Here is a 19,326-nt window from a genome sequence, read left to right on the forward strand (position 1 = left end):
CTCCACGTCAATACCAACATTTTTAGCCCTTCTGACCTATCATAGGAGAAAAGCATTATGTATGACTGCCACGGGAACACAACATAGCGAAAATTTTCTGTTATTTTTAGAACTCAAAGTATTAAATGACACAAAAAAACGAATGAATTAAATGTTTCTCGTTCGAACTAAAATTATGTGTGTAACGTGTGTGACATTTGTAAAAAAAAAAACAGAAAAAACAAACAACAACTGGTCATGTATTCTGAGATGCAACTTTCCCAGGGTCCGATGAAAGCTTCTCGTTGACATCGATCTCGCTAGAGGTATTCGAAGTCGCGTGATCAAAAATGGTTGACAGCAGGAATAATTTTGCTCTGGTTGCTGATCATTCTTACGCAACTGACTAAATTCTACTCAAGTATACTTGAGGAAATGGGAGGAAAAGATTCTAAATTATCGTATATCTCATACGAGGATGCTTTGAAGAGAGGTAAGGTTTCTGTTAAATCAATACACGTCTTGTTTACATATTATCGGAAATTGGGTGAATATGAAAATGTCTGTCTCTACGTATCCCATTTTGACAGTTATACCAATTTATCATTATTTACGTAATTTAGTACTACATATGTTTAGAACTTAGTCATTGCAGATAATGACAGAAAATTAAACAGTTGTATATGAAATTCTTGTGTAGTTTAGTACCAGGTAAACAATGATTTAAAAAAAATAAATGAAGTTCCTCTGTATTTCTTTAATGAGCCAGCTGTTATGATACGCGTCATGCCCTTTTTTTTAAAGTTTAACATATCTTACGTGCTGTTACATATCACAGGCTTAGAATATTGCAATATGTCTCACGTAAGAAAAGTGATTAATGATAATCAGGGTTCTCAGGGACCCGAGCTTCCGGGTCAAATACGCGGAGAGTTCTCAAAGGAGGCATCGTTGCTCTATGTAACGTGTCCCTGTTGATGTACCCCATTTAACCACATGACATTCTCCCTTTTTATATTCTGGTCAGTCATGGTCATTCTGCAGAATAGCTAAAGATAAGACCTGTGGCTAATTAACAGTTTATATTCTTTTAATTGTATTATAGAAAGGACTGCCCCTCCACATGTTACTCACCCGTACTTCATAGATACCATGTTTTATTGAGTGTATATAAGCACCTGTGATTGATTGGCAAATAAACTATGTCCTATTTTGTTGTCACCATGTTTAAATTAATTTGGTGATGATGTGAATATAAATCATGAATGCAATCAAAGCATTTGTAGAGTTTGATTTTGACAATATTTCAAGTACATGTGATTTCTGTAGATCACTGCAGTATCTCTATAAACATTTCAAGAGTGCAGAAAATAAGTTGACTCATAAAACAAGTTGACAAAATCTGTTCCCTTTTTGTTTGGGAACTCTAATACTAACGGCACACTGGCTGATGGAAGACTTTCAGCGGAAACCGGTGATTTTTAGTAGCAATGCCTCTCAATGAATCACACACAGGAAAATATTTGGCAAGCAAACTGGACAAATTATGCGAGTAATACAACATTCCCAAAACTCATATCCATGTTCTTCTGCATGACAGAGGTGCAAACATGGTTATAACAATGTACCCGGCTGAAATCAACAGCATCAGCTGTTTTGCACATACATTGCAGCTCATTGTCAGTGATGGCATTCTGTCTCAATGAGCTGTCAAAGATGTTTTGGTGATTTCGCGATCCATAGTCAGCAAGTTCTGGCGCTCCATCCTGGTACAATAGCAGCATGAAAAATTTGGCGTTGCCCATAAGAAACTCGTCCAGGATGTCAAACACGCTGGAATTCTACATACAATATGTTGATTTTGTTATATGAACAAAAACAAGTCTTGGGGGCATACACTAATCTCTATGACCTGCCTAGCCTAACAGTACAACAGTTGGTCTTGATTGACAATATTGTGGACATGTTAGGCCCATTCGCGGACATTACCAAGGAAGTAAGTGATAGCCAGACATCAGTATCAAAGTAATGGCTTTGAGCAGAATGCACCATACTTGTAGTTGCATCAGCTGACAAGCAGGAGGAATCCCAACCAAAAAAAGAAAAACTGAAACTGAAACAAATGCCACTGGACCGTTAATGTTGTGTATCTGGGATTTGTTTTCTGTGGCTTGTGATGAACCTGTCGGTACTATCAACGAAATAACCAATGTAGATGATGTAGATGCAGTGCTTGAATTGTATCTGGCCAGCCCTCTGTTGCCATGAGAAGAAGACATAGTCGGCTGGTGGAGCGCTCACAGGTTTCAGTTGCCCTACTTGACCAAATTAGCTAGATGCTGTTTGTCTGCACCAGCTTCAACTGTTCTGTTTGAGCAGATGTTTAGTGGTGCAGGCCAGATTTTTTGGGATCGTCATGGATCGTTACTTGGTGAGAAGGGAGAAATGTTACTGTTGCTTAAATACAACCTACCTCAACTAGGCTTTCAGTATTAGCTGCAGCCACCATACAGTGACAACTAACTTTAGTCTTAATGCGTGCATATTATTAACTTTAATTATTATTGGGCTATCGTTATTAACATTTTTTTTAGACATTTATTAAAATCTAGTAATGGCTACCTGCATCATTGAACGTAAGTTGAAAGACTAGCTTAGTACATTTTCATCCATTTATATCTTGATTTGGCAAACCATAAGTTTTATCAGTGTTAGTTTTAAAGTTTTTCAAGTTTTATGTTTATGTGATCGTTGTTTTCTATAAAAAGCAATGTACTTCTTATCTGGTTTCTGTTTGTTTTTGGATAGAAGTTCAAATTCACTTGCCACATAAACAACTCACATGGCAAAATACCTGCTTGCATTACACTGATAGGTTTGTTTCTGAACCAGACATTATTATAAAACAAGTAATAGTGAAATAATCAGTCTCATAATCAGTATCAGCAATTTTAATAATGTGGTATCTGCATAATTGGCAAAAAGTGACATCTGTACACCTTTAATATAGAGTGTGCTTTTTTGCCACTGATAATATTAATAATTATGTTTATGCTTTTTCATATGGTCATCAGTAATTATGCCATGTAATATATAGATTAATCTTTTTATGCCCAGATTGCACTCTTTTTGCCACTCATATTAGTAATAATTATGCTTATACCTCTCCGGGGGTTGGCATGTATGAACCTATATCAGAGCAGTTCAGGTTCACATTTAGTATAATTTCTCTTTGATTGGGTACCCCGGGTAACTGATCATTAGGATTGATGGGTACCTGGTAGACATTTCCTGAAATTATTTACAAGCAGCAGGTAGTATATTTTACAGAAAACTATGAACCTGAAAGTCCAGGAATAGTTAACTCGTATCTTTAGATCTTGTCAGGGATTCTCATTAATGACAGTTTGGAATGTTTCCAGACATACATGTACTCAGATTTTATTGCATCTCCCACCCTTCACCAATTTCATGCTGATTATTTTATCTTTTAATCATGCTCAGCCACAAATAATATATATCTTATCATAAAGAAGACATTCCAGACTTGTTTTTCATGTATGATATAAGTACTTTACTGATCAGTGAATAACTCATTTTATGCTAAGTGTTGCTGTTGCTTTAGATCTTGTCTACTTGTATCGATTATGAGGGCTACACGCAGTGAAACGTTATATTCAGTTCTAATTGGTGTTAAGTCCTGAGTAAAACAATGCCCACCAATTAGAACTAATAGTAGCTTATTCACTGCGTGACATACCAAAAGTATTGACATACAAACTCAATCTTAATACCTACAATGAGAAATGTTGAACAAAAGTGGTTATTACATGATCTTTAAAGTACACAATTCCTACATGGGGAACAAGTGTGGAGTGTCACTGATATATGTAATCAATGATTGAATGTGCTAATAGGACACAAAAAAAGTGTTTGCACAGAATCAGCAAGGCAACATATACCAAACCACACAAGTTATGGTAATTTGTAGAAGGGAAAGTGGTATAATCAGTAATTTCCTTTTTCACTGACAGAAAGAAGTGTCTTTTCCTGCAGCAGTTCTTTTCCATCTATAGGAAGTACATTGTGAAGGATTTGATTGTTACTCTATGCCATCATGCTTGGACTTGTTCTAGCTAAGATTTTCCTTGCACAAGGAAATTGCAATGTTTCTTCTCATCAAAGATAACACCAATGACTTCACAATTTAAGTAAAGACATGAAATTGGTTTTAAAAAAATGTTTCAAAAGCAGTGCAAAACAAAGGGCATGATTACCAAGAGGAGTCCTGTACCTAGTCAAATGGAGCTTTTGAAGGACTCATGGTACTAATGGTATGATAAAGGGAACCTGTCTGTAAATGGGTGAACATAAAGAGAGTATATATGGGTTTGGCTGGCCAAGATTGGTTGATAATGAAAGTTATATTTTAATATGACGAATCTTTAGAGAGCTTGTCCTAGTTGTAACTGAAAAAAATTAGAGACATTGTTTTTATTGGTGGAATTTTAGTCCTTTAACAGACTTGAGTTTGGAGCACTCATGACTGAAATTAGAACATTATTCTTAGGTGCAGAATTGAAAGCACATGTTTCAGACACATGTAGATCCAGAAAATGCCACAACTCAAATGGTTTTCTCAACACAGAAGTTGTCATGCAGGATCCATATATACTGACCCATACATGTATAGGTTCGATCATGAGCACTCACAAATATAAAGTTGTTCAATTTTTAATATCATGGTGTTTGCATAGGTTTACTATGGGATTTGAATTATTACAGTGAGTCTTGAAATGACCTAAAAGGTTGTATAACAGTCACTCACACTTAACAGGATGTCTGTTTCGAAGTATTTGTTTTTTTTTTATCTTGTCAAGGATGAGAATGGCATATGAGCAGGTGATAAGTCTATTCTTATGTCACTTGTTTAGGCTTGAATAAAATAACACAAGAAAGAGTGAAAACAATAAGCTTTGGAGAAGAAAAATAAAAAAATTTATTTCCCTGGAAAATTCTGTAAAAATGAAAAAATATAAACTTAGGTTTTATAGAATCAAATCCAACAGTAATCCAAGAATAAAATTTTAGTAGTCCTAATAACAAAATGTTCTCCTGATTTCATGTTCGAATCCCGATGAAGAATCCAAGATGGGAGACGATGATGTATGCTGCAATCTGTGGTGTTAAATCTACAGTTCCTTGTAGAAACAAGAAGTATCATTCCGGTTTCTGATAGCTGAACAAATTAAAAAAAAAAAACTGTCCTTGTTTCAGAATATTACATGAGCACACGTATTTTCCAGAAAAATAACAGAATTAATCCCTTTGAATTCAAGTAATTTGAAATAACTCCAAACAGCACAACACGCAACTAACAGTTTAACACATTAACCCCTGGTGACGAGTTTATGTGGCAGGAGGTAGTAGCCTACTGCCGAGCTCAGTAGCATCAAGATCATGTATGATACACTGAAGTGGGTGGTATTATAGAAAGGTAGACAGATGTAGCTCTACACTGATACCAAATAATCTGGAATATCTAGTTGCACTACAAAATACAGAGGGGAAAACCTAATTTTTTGGACCCAATTTTTTTCCACCCAAAATTCACCCGTTGTCGGAATCCAGATTTTGTGTCCAGATTTTAGACTTTTTGGTCTCAAATCTAAGGCAGACCAGTATGAACTGCAAACAGACAGATGAACCTTTGCAAAAAGTAGGATAAGATGGGTATTTGGAATAAAGAGTGGTCTCAATATGAAAATAATGGGTCCATTAAGCCAAAAAAAGAAGAAAAGAACTCCAATTTTTGCCCTTCTGCTCATGCACAAGCCAAATAGCCAATGAAAAATGATGTTTCTAACACAGCTTGGGAGTATGTTATTGGAAGATCACCTGGAAGTTGGTGTTTTATGATGTATTCAGAAATAGCTTTCAAAATGTGTTTCCCATTTGAATTTCAGGTGAAAACGACAAAAACCTCCAGGGCTTAATGTGTTAACAGCCCAGCTTCTACTGAAATTAATTCCCCAAAACATGGGTTATATAGTATTCTTAATGTAAACAAGGGTCCCGTGATCATCTTCTCGAGGGGTATAGAAGGCAAGTACTTGTTATAGATCACGTTTTACCCAGTGTGACCCTGACGAAAACCAATCATTTTACTCAAAGAAATAAAAAAGACAAAGTCCCATTATGACCTCGAAAACAACCAATCATTTTAAAATAAAATAGAACTTGTTTACAATGGTTGCTACAAATTCTGAAACAAGGTCAGGATTTAGATCAACACCTGGTATTTATAAACTGTCCGTCAAGGTCAAACTATTTTCTGAAAAAAAGTATCATCTCTAGTGAATAAATTTACTTTACAATATCATGTAATGAAAAATAGAAAATCTAAAACTGACCAAAATTTAAATTGAAATAAAATTAAATCAGATACAAGCAAATCGAATATACATAACACTGTGTCTGTTTATATTCTGCATGCTAGAAATGCACCTAGTCTGTTAATACATATAAAATGGCACCAACCACTGAGAGAGCTTCTAATTGTTAAAAGACCATGAAGTTGATATGTGTATCAATAATGTTTTATATTATTGTCTGTGTGCTGTGAATCATGTCGATATGCAGCAGACTTGTATCATATTGGCCCTGTTTAATATATGTGTAAACCTAGCCAAAGTGCTTTTAGAGTCTCAAATCAGTGAACAACTGCTCAGACATAAGAGGGTGTGAATCAATTGCGGACATCAGCAGATGAGTGTGTAAGAAGAAAACACTCAGTTCTAGTCACTTTTTTTGTCAGTTTTGGTTCAAGTGACCAAGGTGACACACATCACTCCAGAATGTCTGACAAGCTTTCTTATGTCTCGCACCTTTGGGAGTAATAGGATTGTTTGATAGTTTGTGTATGTATGTACATGTACTATATGCTGATATGTTAAAGTTTGAATTATGGTAATAGATTGATTGAATCTCCACCAACACTAGTTTGGTTGGGGTGAAAGGTTGCCAAAATATTTAATAGCCAGATGGAACAAGAAGATTTCTAATGTGCTGTAAACCTCTGCATGTACCTTGTTAATTTGCACTTAAATAACTTGTGAATACTGCTTACAGTGCAGAAAGATCCAAAGCTCACATCACTGTGACAGCAAAAGGGTAATAAAAGGACGATATAAAATGGTTTAATCTAGATCAGGGTTCTCATTAGACATGTACCCTTTGGATTTCATAGCATTTCATTTTGAACCATTTCAGATGCATGGAACCTGTGCATTTTTGTGAAGCGTGTTGATTTGGTTCCGAGCATCTGTCTTAATAATTGGTTATGGCATAATTTCCTCATAAATGTGTAATGTCCATAACGAATTTACTGCATGTGCCAATTATTGACTGCTGCTTACACCATATCGGCCAATAACATCATAACTATGTACAATCAATATGAACTGGTTGGAACTAACTGGTCACTGTTATGCTTAGGTGTGAATAATTGAACTGAGGTTAGAGTGTTTTGAGATTATTTTTTTAAATGTTTATAATAGTTAGAGGGATAACGGATCAGTTATGACTTCATTGGATTACTTTTTGATAAAATATTTGTTTGAGTGCCATGAAATTATAATTTGACGAAACTGGAAAAGATGGTGGCTTCTGAAGCAAGTTGTCAGAAGTAAGTCAGCAAGCTTTAATTATGTTTCATTGGGGATTTGTTTGCTTAAGTTGGCAAAATGTTTAAAAATTAAGTTGTCTTAATATTGTTCATTAAGAATTTAGCAGACATTATGATCGTTGATTTATTTCGTGCTTCAGATTTACCCAAGCTTTAAAAAATTTCCAGTCATATCGCTACATTGTCTGCAGTGTGGCAGTTTATAGTGATGTCTAACACTGATCGTTATATCATAAACTGAAATCACAAGCTTTTCATGCAAGCTTGTCACAAGTTATTAACATGCAAACTAGTATTTCGAACCTTGCGGCAAGCTTGTGCAAGTCTGCATTGAAAAAAATGTCAAGCTTTCACAAATGAGATAAAAGAAACATTGCATGCTTGCATAAGATTCTTGCAAGCTTGCACAATCCTAAATATATACAAGCTGGCACAAGCTTGCAAGGATTAACAACAAGCTAGTGCAAGCTTGTGAGGACAAACAACAAGCTTGTGCAAGGTTGCATGAATGAGCAACAAGTTTGCTTAAGCATACTTAGACAAAAAAGCTGTTTGTGATGATAAAATTGTTGAAGTTAAATTAGAAAGGAGATTATATATAAAATAAATCTGCAATATATGGAAGAAATTTTAATTGTTTCTGAAGTAGATGTATGTACAAAAGTACACGTCTTGAAACAGTCTTCTTTTAAGTATTAAGTTTTAAAATGGTGTTTAGAAAATATTAACTTATAAAATTCTTTTGCTAATGCTCTGTACTGTATGGTGAAAAGCACATGAGCAAATTTACATCAGATACTGCATTTACCAGGCACTGTAAAACAACTTGGACCATTATGGATGTATACAGGTTTTGTATTTGAATGCGTAAATGGTAAAGTTATAATACTTTTAATTATGCAGAGTCCTGTTGTGTAGATTGCAAATGTGGTATCAACTTTGCTTAAATTACCTGTTTATAAAGATCATATTAAACAAGAAAGTACTCTAGGGTACTTTTACTGTAAGATACAATTACAACTACATCAAAATTGGCTACAACTGCTCTGGTGGCTTAATGGTTAGAGCGTCCGCCTTGGAAGCGGGAGGTCGTGGGTTCGAACCCCAGCCAAGTAAGACCAAAGACTTACAAAAATGGTACTAACAGCTGCATCGCTAGGCACTCAGCATTAAGAGGTTAGTATTAGGACGGGTTGGCCTGGTGTCAGGATAATGTGACTGGGTGGGACATGATGCTACATGTCTGCGGCATGATGCCCCAGTGTCAGACATCACTTTAAACTGCCACACTCCAGACATCGTAGCGATGTCCAATTTTTTTATAAAGCTAAGTTAAAAATCCAAATCACACACACACACAAATCCTTCAAAATCTGGCTCTGTATTAGACTCGCCATACAGTTCACAAAACTCGGCTTCTGTTACGGGGTTGCTTTCATCATATACATCGTCATTGTCATCATGATCATCCGATAGTGTGTCGTTCTCCTTCTCGCTCTCCTCGTCATTGTCGGATTGAAATATAGCATCATCCTCTGTTCCATCCATGGCATTGCTGATACAGCACTTCCTGAATGATTTTGCAATCATTTCCGACGGAATTGAGTCCCACACTTCTTTTACCCACTTGGCGACCAAATCGATGTCCGGCCTCATTAAATTCCCGCCTTTTGTCATTTTCACAGCTCTTGAACAAACTCATTCTGCCCACATCTTTCGTAACTTGTCCTTAAAAGGTTTGTTAAGGCAGACATCAAGAGGTTGTAACACTGATGTTAAACCTCCTGGTATCACAGCCACTGTTGTTTTAATTTTCTTTGCGGCCTTTTTTACTTCATCGGTCTTACTTCAATTGATCAAAATATGGTTGGTTTCAGCGTGGACATTATTCAAGTATTGTGACAGTTTATTACTTTGAGCAGAAACCATGTCCACTACCTAATCTCATTAAACAATACATCTGAGAGTCGGCATGTATTAGTAAAGTCATTGGCATTGTGCAACAAAACAAACCTGTTATCCCCGAGGCATTTACCACAGATTAAGCATATGGTAGCTATTGTACAACACTCTACCGCTAACAAACCACTTTGCTTTGCAAACAACAGTAGTATATAAACTGTGGCTGCCAATTACTTCTAAAACACCTGTCAAAGAAATCCCACAAATTATATTGTTTTACAATTATTCACGCTGACTCGTATATTGACCTGTTATTTACCCTTCCTAAGTATGCGCGCAACAAACCCCTACGGAGCCTCTCGCTATTGTTCCTTTAAGACTATCGTACATGTATTTCTACTCTCGATCAAAATGTTTGTCGTATAAACCTTCATTATCATAATTCTTTTATTTTTTTACGCAGATTCTTTTCATACTTACACTGAAATAAACTAGCGTGCTTTTGTACGATACTGTAGAGTTTAATGATTACTGATTAGCTGAGGGTTAAATACTTGACTGGAGATTACTAATATGGCGGTTCTTTTGGAAAATACACGTACCACCGTGGCTCAAATAACACGTTTGGCTGCATTTTCTGGTGGATGGACATCTGTCAAATAGACATCAAGTACGAGTTAAAACATGTTTTTCATTCATTTTCCTACCACTTAAGTTAGAAAAAAATATTTGTTTCACTTCACAACAGCACAAATCTTATAAGCCATGTGGCATCATTAGGCATGTGATCTCATCTTCGATGATCAACAGAAACAATAAATACTGGAAATTGAGGGGAGAAAAGCGTTAAAAATTTCAGACTTGGACCTTGGCCCGCAGATAAGCTGACCCCCCTTCTTCCAGGCCTTATTCTTTTCCTAAATTTTTTGGCTTATACGCGAGTATATATGGTATATGATAAATGCATTGTTGAATTTTATATTATTCTTGTGGTTGTGCAGAATCTCAAAAGGTTGCACAAAATCCAACCAATGTTTTTATATTTGTTCATTTAGGAGGTCCCTATTTATGTCACCTGATTTGTAATACTCGTTTACTAAATTTATACATTTCTCTGTTTGAAATTGAAAATGTTCATTCCAGTCAACTTTTGAAGATTGATATTTGTACATGCAACTCACTAAATAAGGTTTGATGTTGTTGTTGTAGGGTTTAATGACATTTTTCAGCACACGATAGGTTATACATGGCGGCCAGTATTAATGGTGGAGGAAGAACCCTGGAAAACCCCGGAAAGAACCACTGACCCAGGAGACGCTACTGGCAAGCTTTCTCACATACCCACATTGGCTGAATCCGAGACTCGAACCCACACAGACAGAGGTGAGATAGCAGTGATCCATAACGGAGAGCACTGTAGACCACTCGGCCACTTATGGCCCCAAATAAGGTTTGACATTCTCGGGTGATCTGAATCCATATTGATTGAATTTCTGATTCAGCGAGATATGATGGCTCACTAGACCATTGGACTCGTAATCCAAAGGTTGAAGGTATATACCTGCTCAGGTCAGCCCAGGTCAGCTGCCTTGATGTCCTTTAGAAAGGCACTTAGCCCCCATTTTCTTGGTATGATATAGCCAATATTGTGTTCAAAGTGACATTAAAATACACAAAATCAAATTTTTTATTCAAGATCCATCATTCCTTTGGTAACTGAACCAATTTTGACATGTACACTAGGGTCTGGACCTTGTGCTTTCTTCTTTGCAAACAGGCTTGTCATAGTAATCTTTGTGGAGAAAATTACCAGACTTACTTGAAGGCAACTTTATTTCTGGTATGCCCAACTAATGTACGTTATTACCTATATCTGAAGAAGAGTTGAACTTGACCAGTTCTTCCTCTGATGCCTTGAATATTGATATGACCTGAAGTTTGTAACTGTAACATGAACATGATTGCAGTGACTGTTTTGACCACACTATACAGGTAAATAGTGTTCAGTATTAGATAAATGAAATAATACTATCTGATCCAGAGTTGTCTAGTAACATCAATTGGAAAGATAGTAATCTTTACTGGATACACCAGTTACATCTCTACAACCAGTTGGGATCAGCTTCTCTTTAAATGGGAGTTCAGGCATTTCTAACTTAAATTATTAAGATGTATCTATTTATTCATCAACCATAATGCATATTTAGTTAGATCTCATTCTGATAATTCTGTATTACAGGTGTTACTGGAATAAAAGTGCTGCATAATCATGTCACGTTTCAGTTAGTTTCACATGAAAGCTAAACTTTTGTTCTCTTATAATTGACAAGAATCTTGTACAGCATATTAACCAAGTAGACCAAGACTGAAAACTGAACACTATTAAAAAGTATTTTCCCTTTTCAATAAAAGAAACATGAAATAGAATGTCAAAAATGTGTCTGGGTTCATGAAAACTAAAAAAAGTCATTTTTGTTTCAAGTTAGACCACTCAACTAAAAACTTATCTTGGCAAATGAATCTTGGGCCCTATGTTCATTTTTGGCATTTTGAAATGCACACAATATGAGGGTCAGTCATTATCAATATGTATTGTCAACTATCCACACAGCTTGTTAAAAATGATATAATTAAGTTAATAATACATCACTATTATAATAGAGTAGCTGTCTGCTCACTTGTCAGAACTTTGATGATGTACATACATTAGAGAATCTGAAATGTATTATTCATTTAAAACCAGTGGCTAAAGTGTGATCAAGATGAATTCCAGTAAAGAAAAAGTTAAAATTTTCTAACTTTTGATTGGCATCTTTTAAAATAAAAATTCTGGGGCTGCCAGTGGAAAATAGTACCATCAGGCGGTGTTTATTTATGAAGCAAAATCATCTCTACATGCCGACATCAGCTTCATATCACTAAGATATTCATATACAAGTTACTTGTCATTGTAATGCTCAGATCAGTTGTACTGCTGTCATTGTAATGCTTAGATCACTTGAAATGTTGTCATTGTAATGCTCAGATCACTTGTACTGTTGCTCAGATCACTTGTACTGTTGTCATTGTAATGCGCAGCTCACTTGTACACTTGTCATTGTAATGCTCAGAAATCTTGTACACTTGTCATTGTAATGTTCAGATCACTTGTACTGTTGTTGAACACTGGAACACAACCATTTAAGTTGCAGTGGTGGAGTTATTTGCTTTTATGATCAAACATGCTATCAGTACTCCCTGTTTTTGCTCTGCAATAGTAGTGCCAAATCATAGTCATCAGTTTAAATTGTAATGAAAAAAGGGCATTTTTTATTTATTTTTTCTTCTGTCATTTAGAGAATGACTCATCAGATTTTGCTTAAGATCACTTTTTACCCATGAAACTGAATAGTTCACTCCCAGATTTGGTTGTGTGTGTTTTCAAATTCAGTTGAAGTATTTATGGAAATTCCTAATATCTGATGAACGTATTTATTGTATATAAAAAGCAGTCCTTTTTGGACATGTCCAGCATATTTGAGTGTTTCTGAAAATCCCATGTTTCATATGTTAGTATGAGTGTATTGGTAAGTATATTTTTATTCAAATTGAATCTAGCACAGAAAGTTTTTGAAATTATGCTTTTTGTGCAAATTTATGATGGAATTACTATATATATGGATTGGATACAGTCAGATTGTTTGGTGAGTATATATATATATATATATGCTAAAAAATAAATATTAAATATGCAATATCCGTTTTGAGCATTTTGCATTTTTCAAAAGGTGTACAGCATCTATTTTATATAATGCAAAAATATTTTATTTTTCTTTAAAAATATTTGTTCATATTTTATTTAAGAAAATCATCTTAAGACTTTGCTTCTCCCACAAGCTGGCTCTCTTTTTCCCTCACTTATTTAACTGTGAGAAGTCACTTCTTCCAATATGACCATAGCTTGAACTTGCATTACCTATCTCCACTGGTCAGGAATTTTTAAGTCATGAACAGAATCCATCATTGGCTACTTGATGGATGATTTGGAAGAGTCATGCTTCATTCTGTTTTTTTTTTTCTTTTCTTAATTGCAGTAACAGATGCAGAGCTGAAAAGGCTGAAGGATGCATTTAGGAGAGCATCCAATTTGAATGGCTACATGACAGAATCCCTCTTTATACGGGAGGTGTTATGGGATGGAGTACCACCAAAGGTTGCGCAGGTATGTGAGCATATGGTAAACATTTTTACTTTTCCTCCACAAAATTAGTGGAGAGGCTATAATATTGTATTACCATCAGCACTGCATCAACACATGTAAGTGTATGTACATAGTACTCTTTACAGCCTCACTGCATCTCTGCCATTCTTTTGCATTAGGTTATAGTCAGCATTTTTAGATGGGATTCATAGCATCTTAGCCCTGGGGGAAAGGCCAAGGGGACTATTTTTGCATACACACATACATTAGTTGCATCTTGGTCAAGTTTAGCTCTGCCATTTTGCACCTTGCATCCATAATGTTATATATGGAGTCATGATACTTGGTGAGGAGATGTATCTTGATGAGTACTTTATCATCATCACAATAGTAGGCCATTGTGACCCATATTTCACACATCACTGCCATTGGTTAAATTTGTGTTTTAACTTCATGCTAGAATCAATGAGCTTGATGATTGTATACATTTGTTAGTACCACACGCATACCAAAACAGGTCACTGTATATAAGCTACATTTCACATTTTACTGACTTGGGAACATTTTGTATTAAGCTTATAACCACATGCATGCTATGTACCCTAGTCTCTGGCTCAGTCAGTGTGGATATGTGAGAAGGCTTGCCAGTAGCTTCCTGTGTGTCATTGGTTCTTCCAGGGGTTTTCTCAGGTTCTTTCTCCACCATATATACTGGCTATCTATCATGCTGAAATACAGCTTCAGACCACCACAGCAACAACAGCAGCAGGGTGTGTGAACAGACCAAACATTTGAATTTAGTCTGTAGATTGCAGACCTGCCTGTAGATCTTACCACACTAGAAATGTTATGTGTGGTTACACTCCAGATAGGATCTTTCTGTTTTTTTTAAACATCTTCAAGTTCACCAGATTCATATAAATATCTGACCATCACATTACCGAGTAATGGTTATTGTGAGGTAGAGTCAGGTTGCTGAACTGATGTGTTTCTTTTTTGAGATTGCATTGATGGGTTTCATAGAAATTCCATGTGTATCTTCAATGTTTAAAGCAGCAACCATACTTGGTAGTCTTGCAACCCATTTATGAGATCTAGTGTCTATGGAAATTTCCTAAGCATACTGATATCCAAACAATTGTTCAGCAAGTGTTCAGTTAAATTGCTCAATGATTGCTTGATCATGATGAATTGTGGTTTGTCCACTCTGATTTTAACCTTATTTTGCTGCATCAGCGATGCTGCTGTACCATAAAATTCTTTGCTAGGATCAACCTGTAGCAACTGTGGCCTTCGCATTCCACCAGAAGGCCCAGATCCACATTGATAAATTTGTTCAAATGTGGCTGCAATTCATTTGCTGTATTTGTTAGTGGCTCTGCTATTTTGTACCTTCTAGCAAAGTTGACGACCCTCAGTGCATATTTGTATGTGCATTTTAGACATTTACTTTTGCCAGTGATAGTATCATGGGGTCAAAACAAAATATCTGACTGATGAGCTTCCTTGAGGTTGCTAGCATTAAACCATCCATCTTTAATTTTATTAGGTTCAGTAGATAAATTTGCCATATTGCCTGTTGGGCTAACCAACTGAGGCAACACCACAAGAGACACCTGTTGCATCAGTGAGTTTGCTGATTGCTGCTGTACCCCTCCAGTATCCTCTTGGACTATAATAAATTGACGCCATTATTATAATTATCAGATAATTAATTGCTGTCCCCTACAGCAAACTTACCACTCATTGTCAATCTTATCAATCAATTTTCGAGCGATTCTCTTACAGATTTATTTTGTACAGACTTCAACATGTGAATCAACTTCACATCTGCAGTATGTTGTTATTGTACATCTTGATTTTTATATGCTACATCATGAACATGGTACATTTGATCAGTTGCATTCACTGGATATTCTCCTGGTTTTTGGTTGATTTTTTTCATCAAGTCTAAGATCAAAACAAGTTCCAGGACCACAATAATTATATCCTGCATGTTTTTCACCAGGATACTTAGCCCATGGAGTTCCTGGTAATTTTCCAAGTGCATTTGTGATATCACCACCACTTGACATTTCGCAAGATGCCACAAATTTGTTTTTTGGTACCACATTTCACACACATACCTGTACGTGCATGCTGAATGATTCTTTGTTGTTATTGTTTTTAATCCACTAGTATCAGTGATTTTTTGCATCGAACACATTATAAACTCATATACTTATCATATTTGTACAACATGAATGTGATTCATTTCTCTCCAGTGCGAGAGCAGGAGCCAGTCAAGCATCATCCAGTATTACCAAACTCTATTCATGCCATTCTCATTGGTCCATCTGGGTCTGGTAAAACTCAGTTGTTACTTAACCTGATAATGAGATGGCTCAAGTGCGACAAACTTTATTTAGTAGCACCATCCTCAGATGACCAATGCTGCTATAATGTTCTTAAGGAATTCAATGAAAATGCAAAAGATTTGGAAAACAAAGATGATGGTGATGATGACATCATTGAATTTATCACTGACAACGATGGTGCACCATCAGTCGATGATCTTGATGGTAGTAATAATAATCTAGTGGTATATGATGATGTTATACTTGACAAACAAACAAAATCCCACCAGAATACTTTCACAGAGCAGACATAAAAACATGGATGTCATATACATTGCACAACGATACATTCAGATCCCTAAAGTGATCAGAGATAACTGCAATCATTTGATTGTCTTTAATGGCATTGATACACATACACTGCAAAGTAGTCATCAGAATTGGCGTTTTCGTGACATGGATATGATTAGGCTTAAAAACTTCTTTGCTAATGCTCAGAAAACCCCAATATGGATTTACTACAATAAATTTACGTGATCCTCTGACACAATTTTGCATTGGTCTTCTGACAGCATTTTTTAACCCCCCAGGGTGAAGACCAACACAGATATCTCAGGGGAATGACAACGTCCATGGAAATTTTGACACACAAGGTCAAGGGGGGTTGCTAACCAACATGTTAGAGGCCTCTTTTTATCTTTTTGACCTTATATGTACAATCTCCCATATCCTTTGTTTAAATCGATAATTTCATATTACTGAAAGAAATATGTGAATTTCTTCCTGTCCATTTTTGGTAGAATTGTTGATTTCACAAATGGGACCTTCCTCATAGTGGTCTGTACAACCTCCTTGCATTCGGTCCCCTCCCCTTCATAACCATTTTTTTATAAGCCTTATTTTCATGAAATGAGGTCTCAAATGTTTGGTCTATTTGCAGCCCCGCTGCTACAACTGCATGTAACAGGGAGGCATATCATCATAAATTATATGATTCTTTTGTGAACAGCATGTAAAATGAACATCTGATGCAAAATTAACCAAGTCATTGAAGTGTAAAATATGGGTCATAATCACCTATTTCTGCAATGAGGGAGTCATGCTTCTTGTCACCAAGTTTAACAATTCTGGTTAGCCACTACAGTCAAGGTCTAGCATGAAAAGTGTTAAGGCATGTAATGCCTATACAGCTCATACATTTCTTGTACTATACAGTCAGCCAGTTGAGTTGTGTAGTTATTACCTTATTTTCTTTATGTCTTTGGACAGTGTTTATGGACACCAAAACTTTTTTCCAAAATTTAATTTTTCATGTCTTGCATTTTTCAGGCATTGGTTTAAAAGAATTTATGCTGATGTTTTCTGACACAACTAAATTCTCCAACGAAAAGATAAGAGATATGGACTAATACCTAATTCAGAAAAAGGAGGAATGGCTTGCTTATCAGTAGAAATAGCTTTGACAAGTTACATGGTTGTAGCAAATTGTAAAAAAAATATATGAGAACTGCATTACACTGTCCATTTAAATCTCAGACAGTGATATAATGAATAATATTACTCAGCTGTAGAGAAAAAAATCTCAAACATAAAAACATTAAATAACAGTCATCATTTATTAAAAGAGAAAACTGTCTTCATCTGTGTAAGACCTCCATCTGTTGAAGCTAACTAAGATAACTTCTATGATACATCAGCTACCATGCTTCTATCATTGACTTTCACTCAGAAGTTGATTAAAGTGTCTGACTTTCACACAGTAAAATCTGGATTCTAGGAGAGGGCAACGATTATAGCTTTTGAAGCAGATTTTAGAAACAATGATTTTTGAAGAAGAAAAAGATTTCTCTAGTTTACATCAACTCATTATGCTACCATTACTTTGAAGCAAAGAATGTTTTTTTTATAACATTTTATGCACTCTTTTTGTGTGTGTGTCTGTGTGTATCACATTCTGACAGGTTGTTCTGCCCAGTGTTCAGCATGGACCCTGTTTGTAAGTGGAATTCATTTATAACAAATTTGGATTTGAAAGAAATTTTAAGCTCACCTGACAGAATTTGCCAGTTATGCATCTATCAACAGTTGCCATAACTTCTCAAATCCACTGGACCAAGCTTGATCGAATTTGGCACAGAACATTTAGACCTGAAGTGCTTTCAGATATGCTCAAATAACGTCAGTCTGCCATCAAATGTATCCACTAAACTAAAAATAGTAAAAATCCTTGAAACTTCTCAAAATCCGCTGAACAGAATTTAATAAATTTTGACAGAAAAATCCTGGATTGAGACCTTTAAAGCTTGTACAATGATTCAAATCCACTTCTAATATGGTCTTTGTTCCAAAAAATAGAAAGAAACCCCTTAAAACAATTCATCTCCAAATCTGCTTAATGCAGTCTGACCAAATGTTAGAGAAAGCATACTGGCATAAAGACTTTTCAGTTTTATACAAATGATGTCATTATACAATCAAATACATGTATGGCCACCATCACTAAATTAGAAAGAACTTTATATATCTTCTCCAAAAACCAGAAGAAATCTCTGCTATGACTTGATATCTATCACCCATCTGTTTGCACAAGTTTATTTGCACTAGTTCTGCTAAGCTGTTTATATAATTGCCATGAAATATTAAGAACACTTTCATTCCATGGTCAACCCTGAATGAAAATATCTTAAATGGATGTTTATTTTAACATGGGATGTTTGCTAAATGACGTCTTATGATGTCTAGTTTGTTCTGAATAAAATGATAATCGGACATCCAATACAGCTGCCATGGTGGCCATCTTGATATTCTGGTTATTGCTACTTCTCCTAAATAGATGGTTATATTAACTTGAGGTTTTCACTGAAAGACTCTTTATGGTGTCTAGTTCGTTATACTTGACAATGGTGCTGATCTATCCATGCATTTTTAGTCCAATTAAATAATGAGCATCTAAAATACTAGAACTTTATTTAATCACAATTAAAGTTGTTGTTGTTGTTGTTTTTAGGGTTTAACGCCATTTTTCAGCACACAATAGGCTATACATGGCGGCCAGTATTAATGGTGGAGGAAGAACCTGGGATAACTCTGGAAAGAACCACCGACCCACGAGAAGCTACTGGCAAGCTTCCTCACATACCCACATTAGCCGAATCCGAGACTCAAACCTACGCAGACAGAGGTGAGATGGCAGTGATCCGTAACAGAGAGTGCATTAGACCACTCGGCACAATTAATGAAAA

General features: G+C 35.7%; 1 protein-coding gene and 1 non-coding gene across 2 annotated transcripts in view; both read left to right on the top strand.

Moving 5' to 3' along the window:
• Positions 1 to 313: 313 nt before the first annotated feature.
• The window catches only part of LOC149776844 (ubiquitin carboxyl-terminal hydrolase 32-like), a 173,404-nt gene continuing 154,391 nt past the window's right edge, over positions 314 to 19,326 (top strand). The window contains exons 1-2 of the mRNA XM_089941578.1: positions 314 to 472; positions 13,642 to 13,769. Coding sequence (XP_089797704.1) covers positions 415 to 472; positions 13,642 to 13,769 — 186 coding nt within the window. The 5' untranslated portion in view covers positions 314 to 414. The remainder of the gene's footprint in view (positions 473 to 13,641; positions 13,770 to 19,326) is intronic.
• On the top strand, positions 8,709 to 8,782 carry Trnap-ugg (transfer RNA proline (anticodon UGG)). The gene has a single exon. It is a non-coding gene; the product is annotated as a tRNA-Pro (tRNA).

Source organism: Sinohyriopsis cumingii, chromosome 18, assembly GCF_028554795.1.
Source record: "Sinohyriopsis cumingii isolate HCF-2022 chromosome 18, ASM2855479v2, whole genome shotgun sequence".
Classification (NCBI taxonomy): domain Eukaryota; kingdom Metazoa; phylum Mollusca; class Bivalvia; order Unionida; family Unionidae; genus Sinohyriopsis; species Sinohyriopsis cumingii.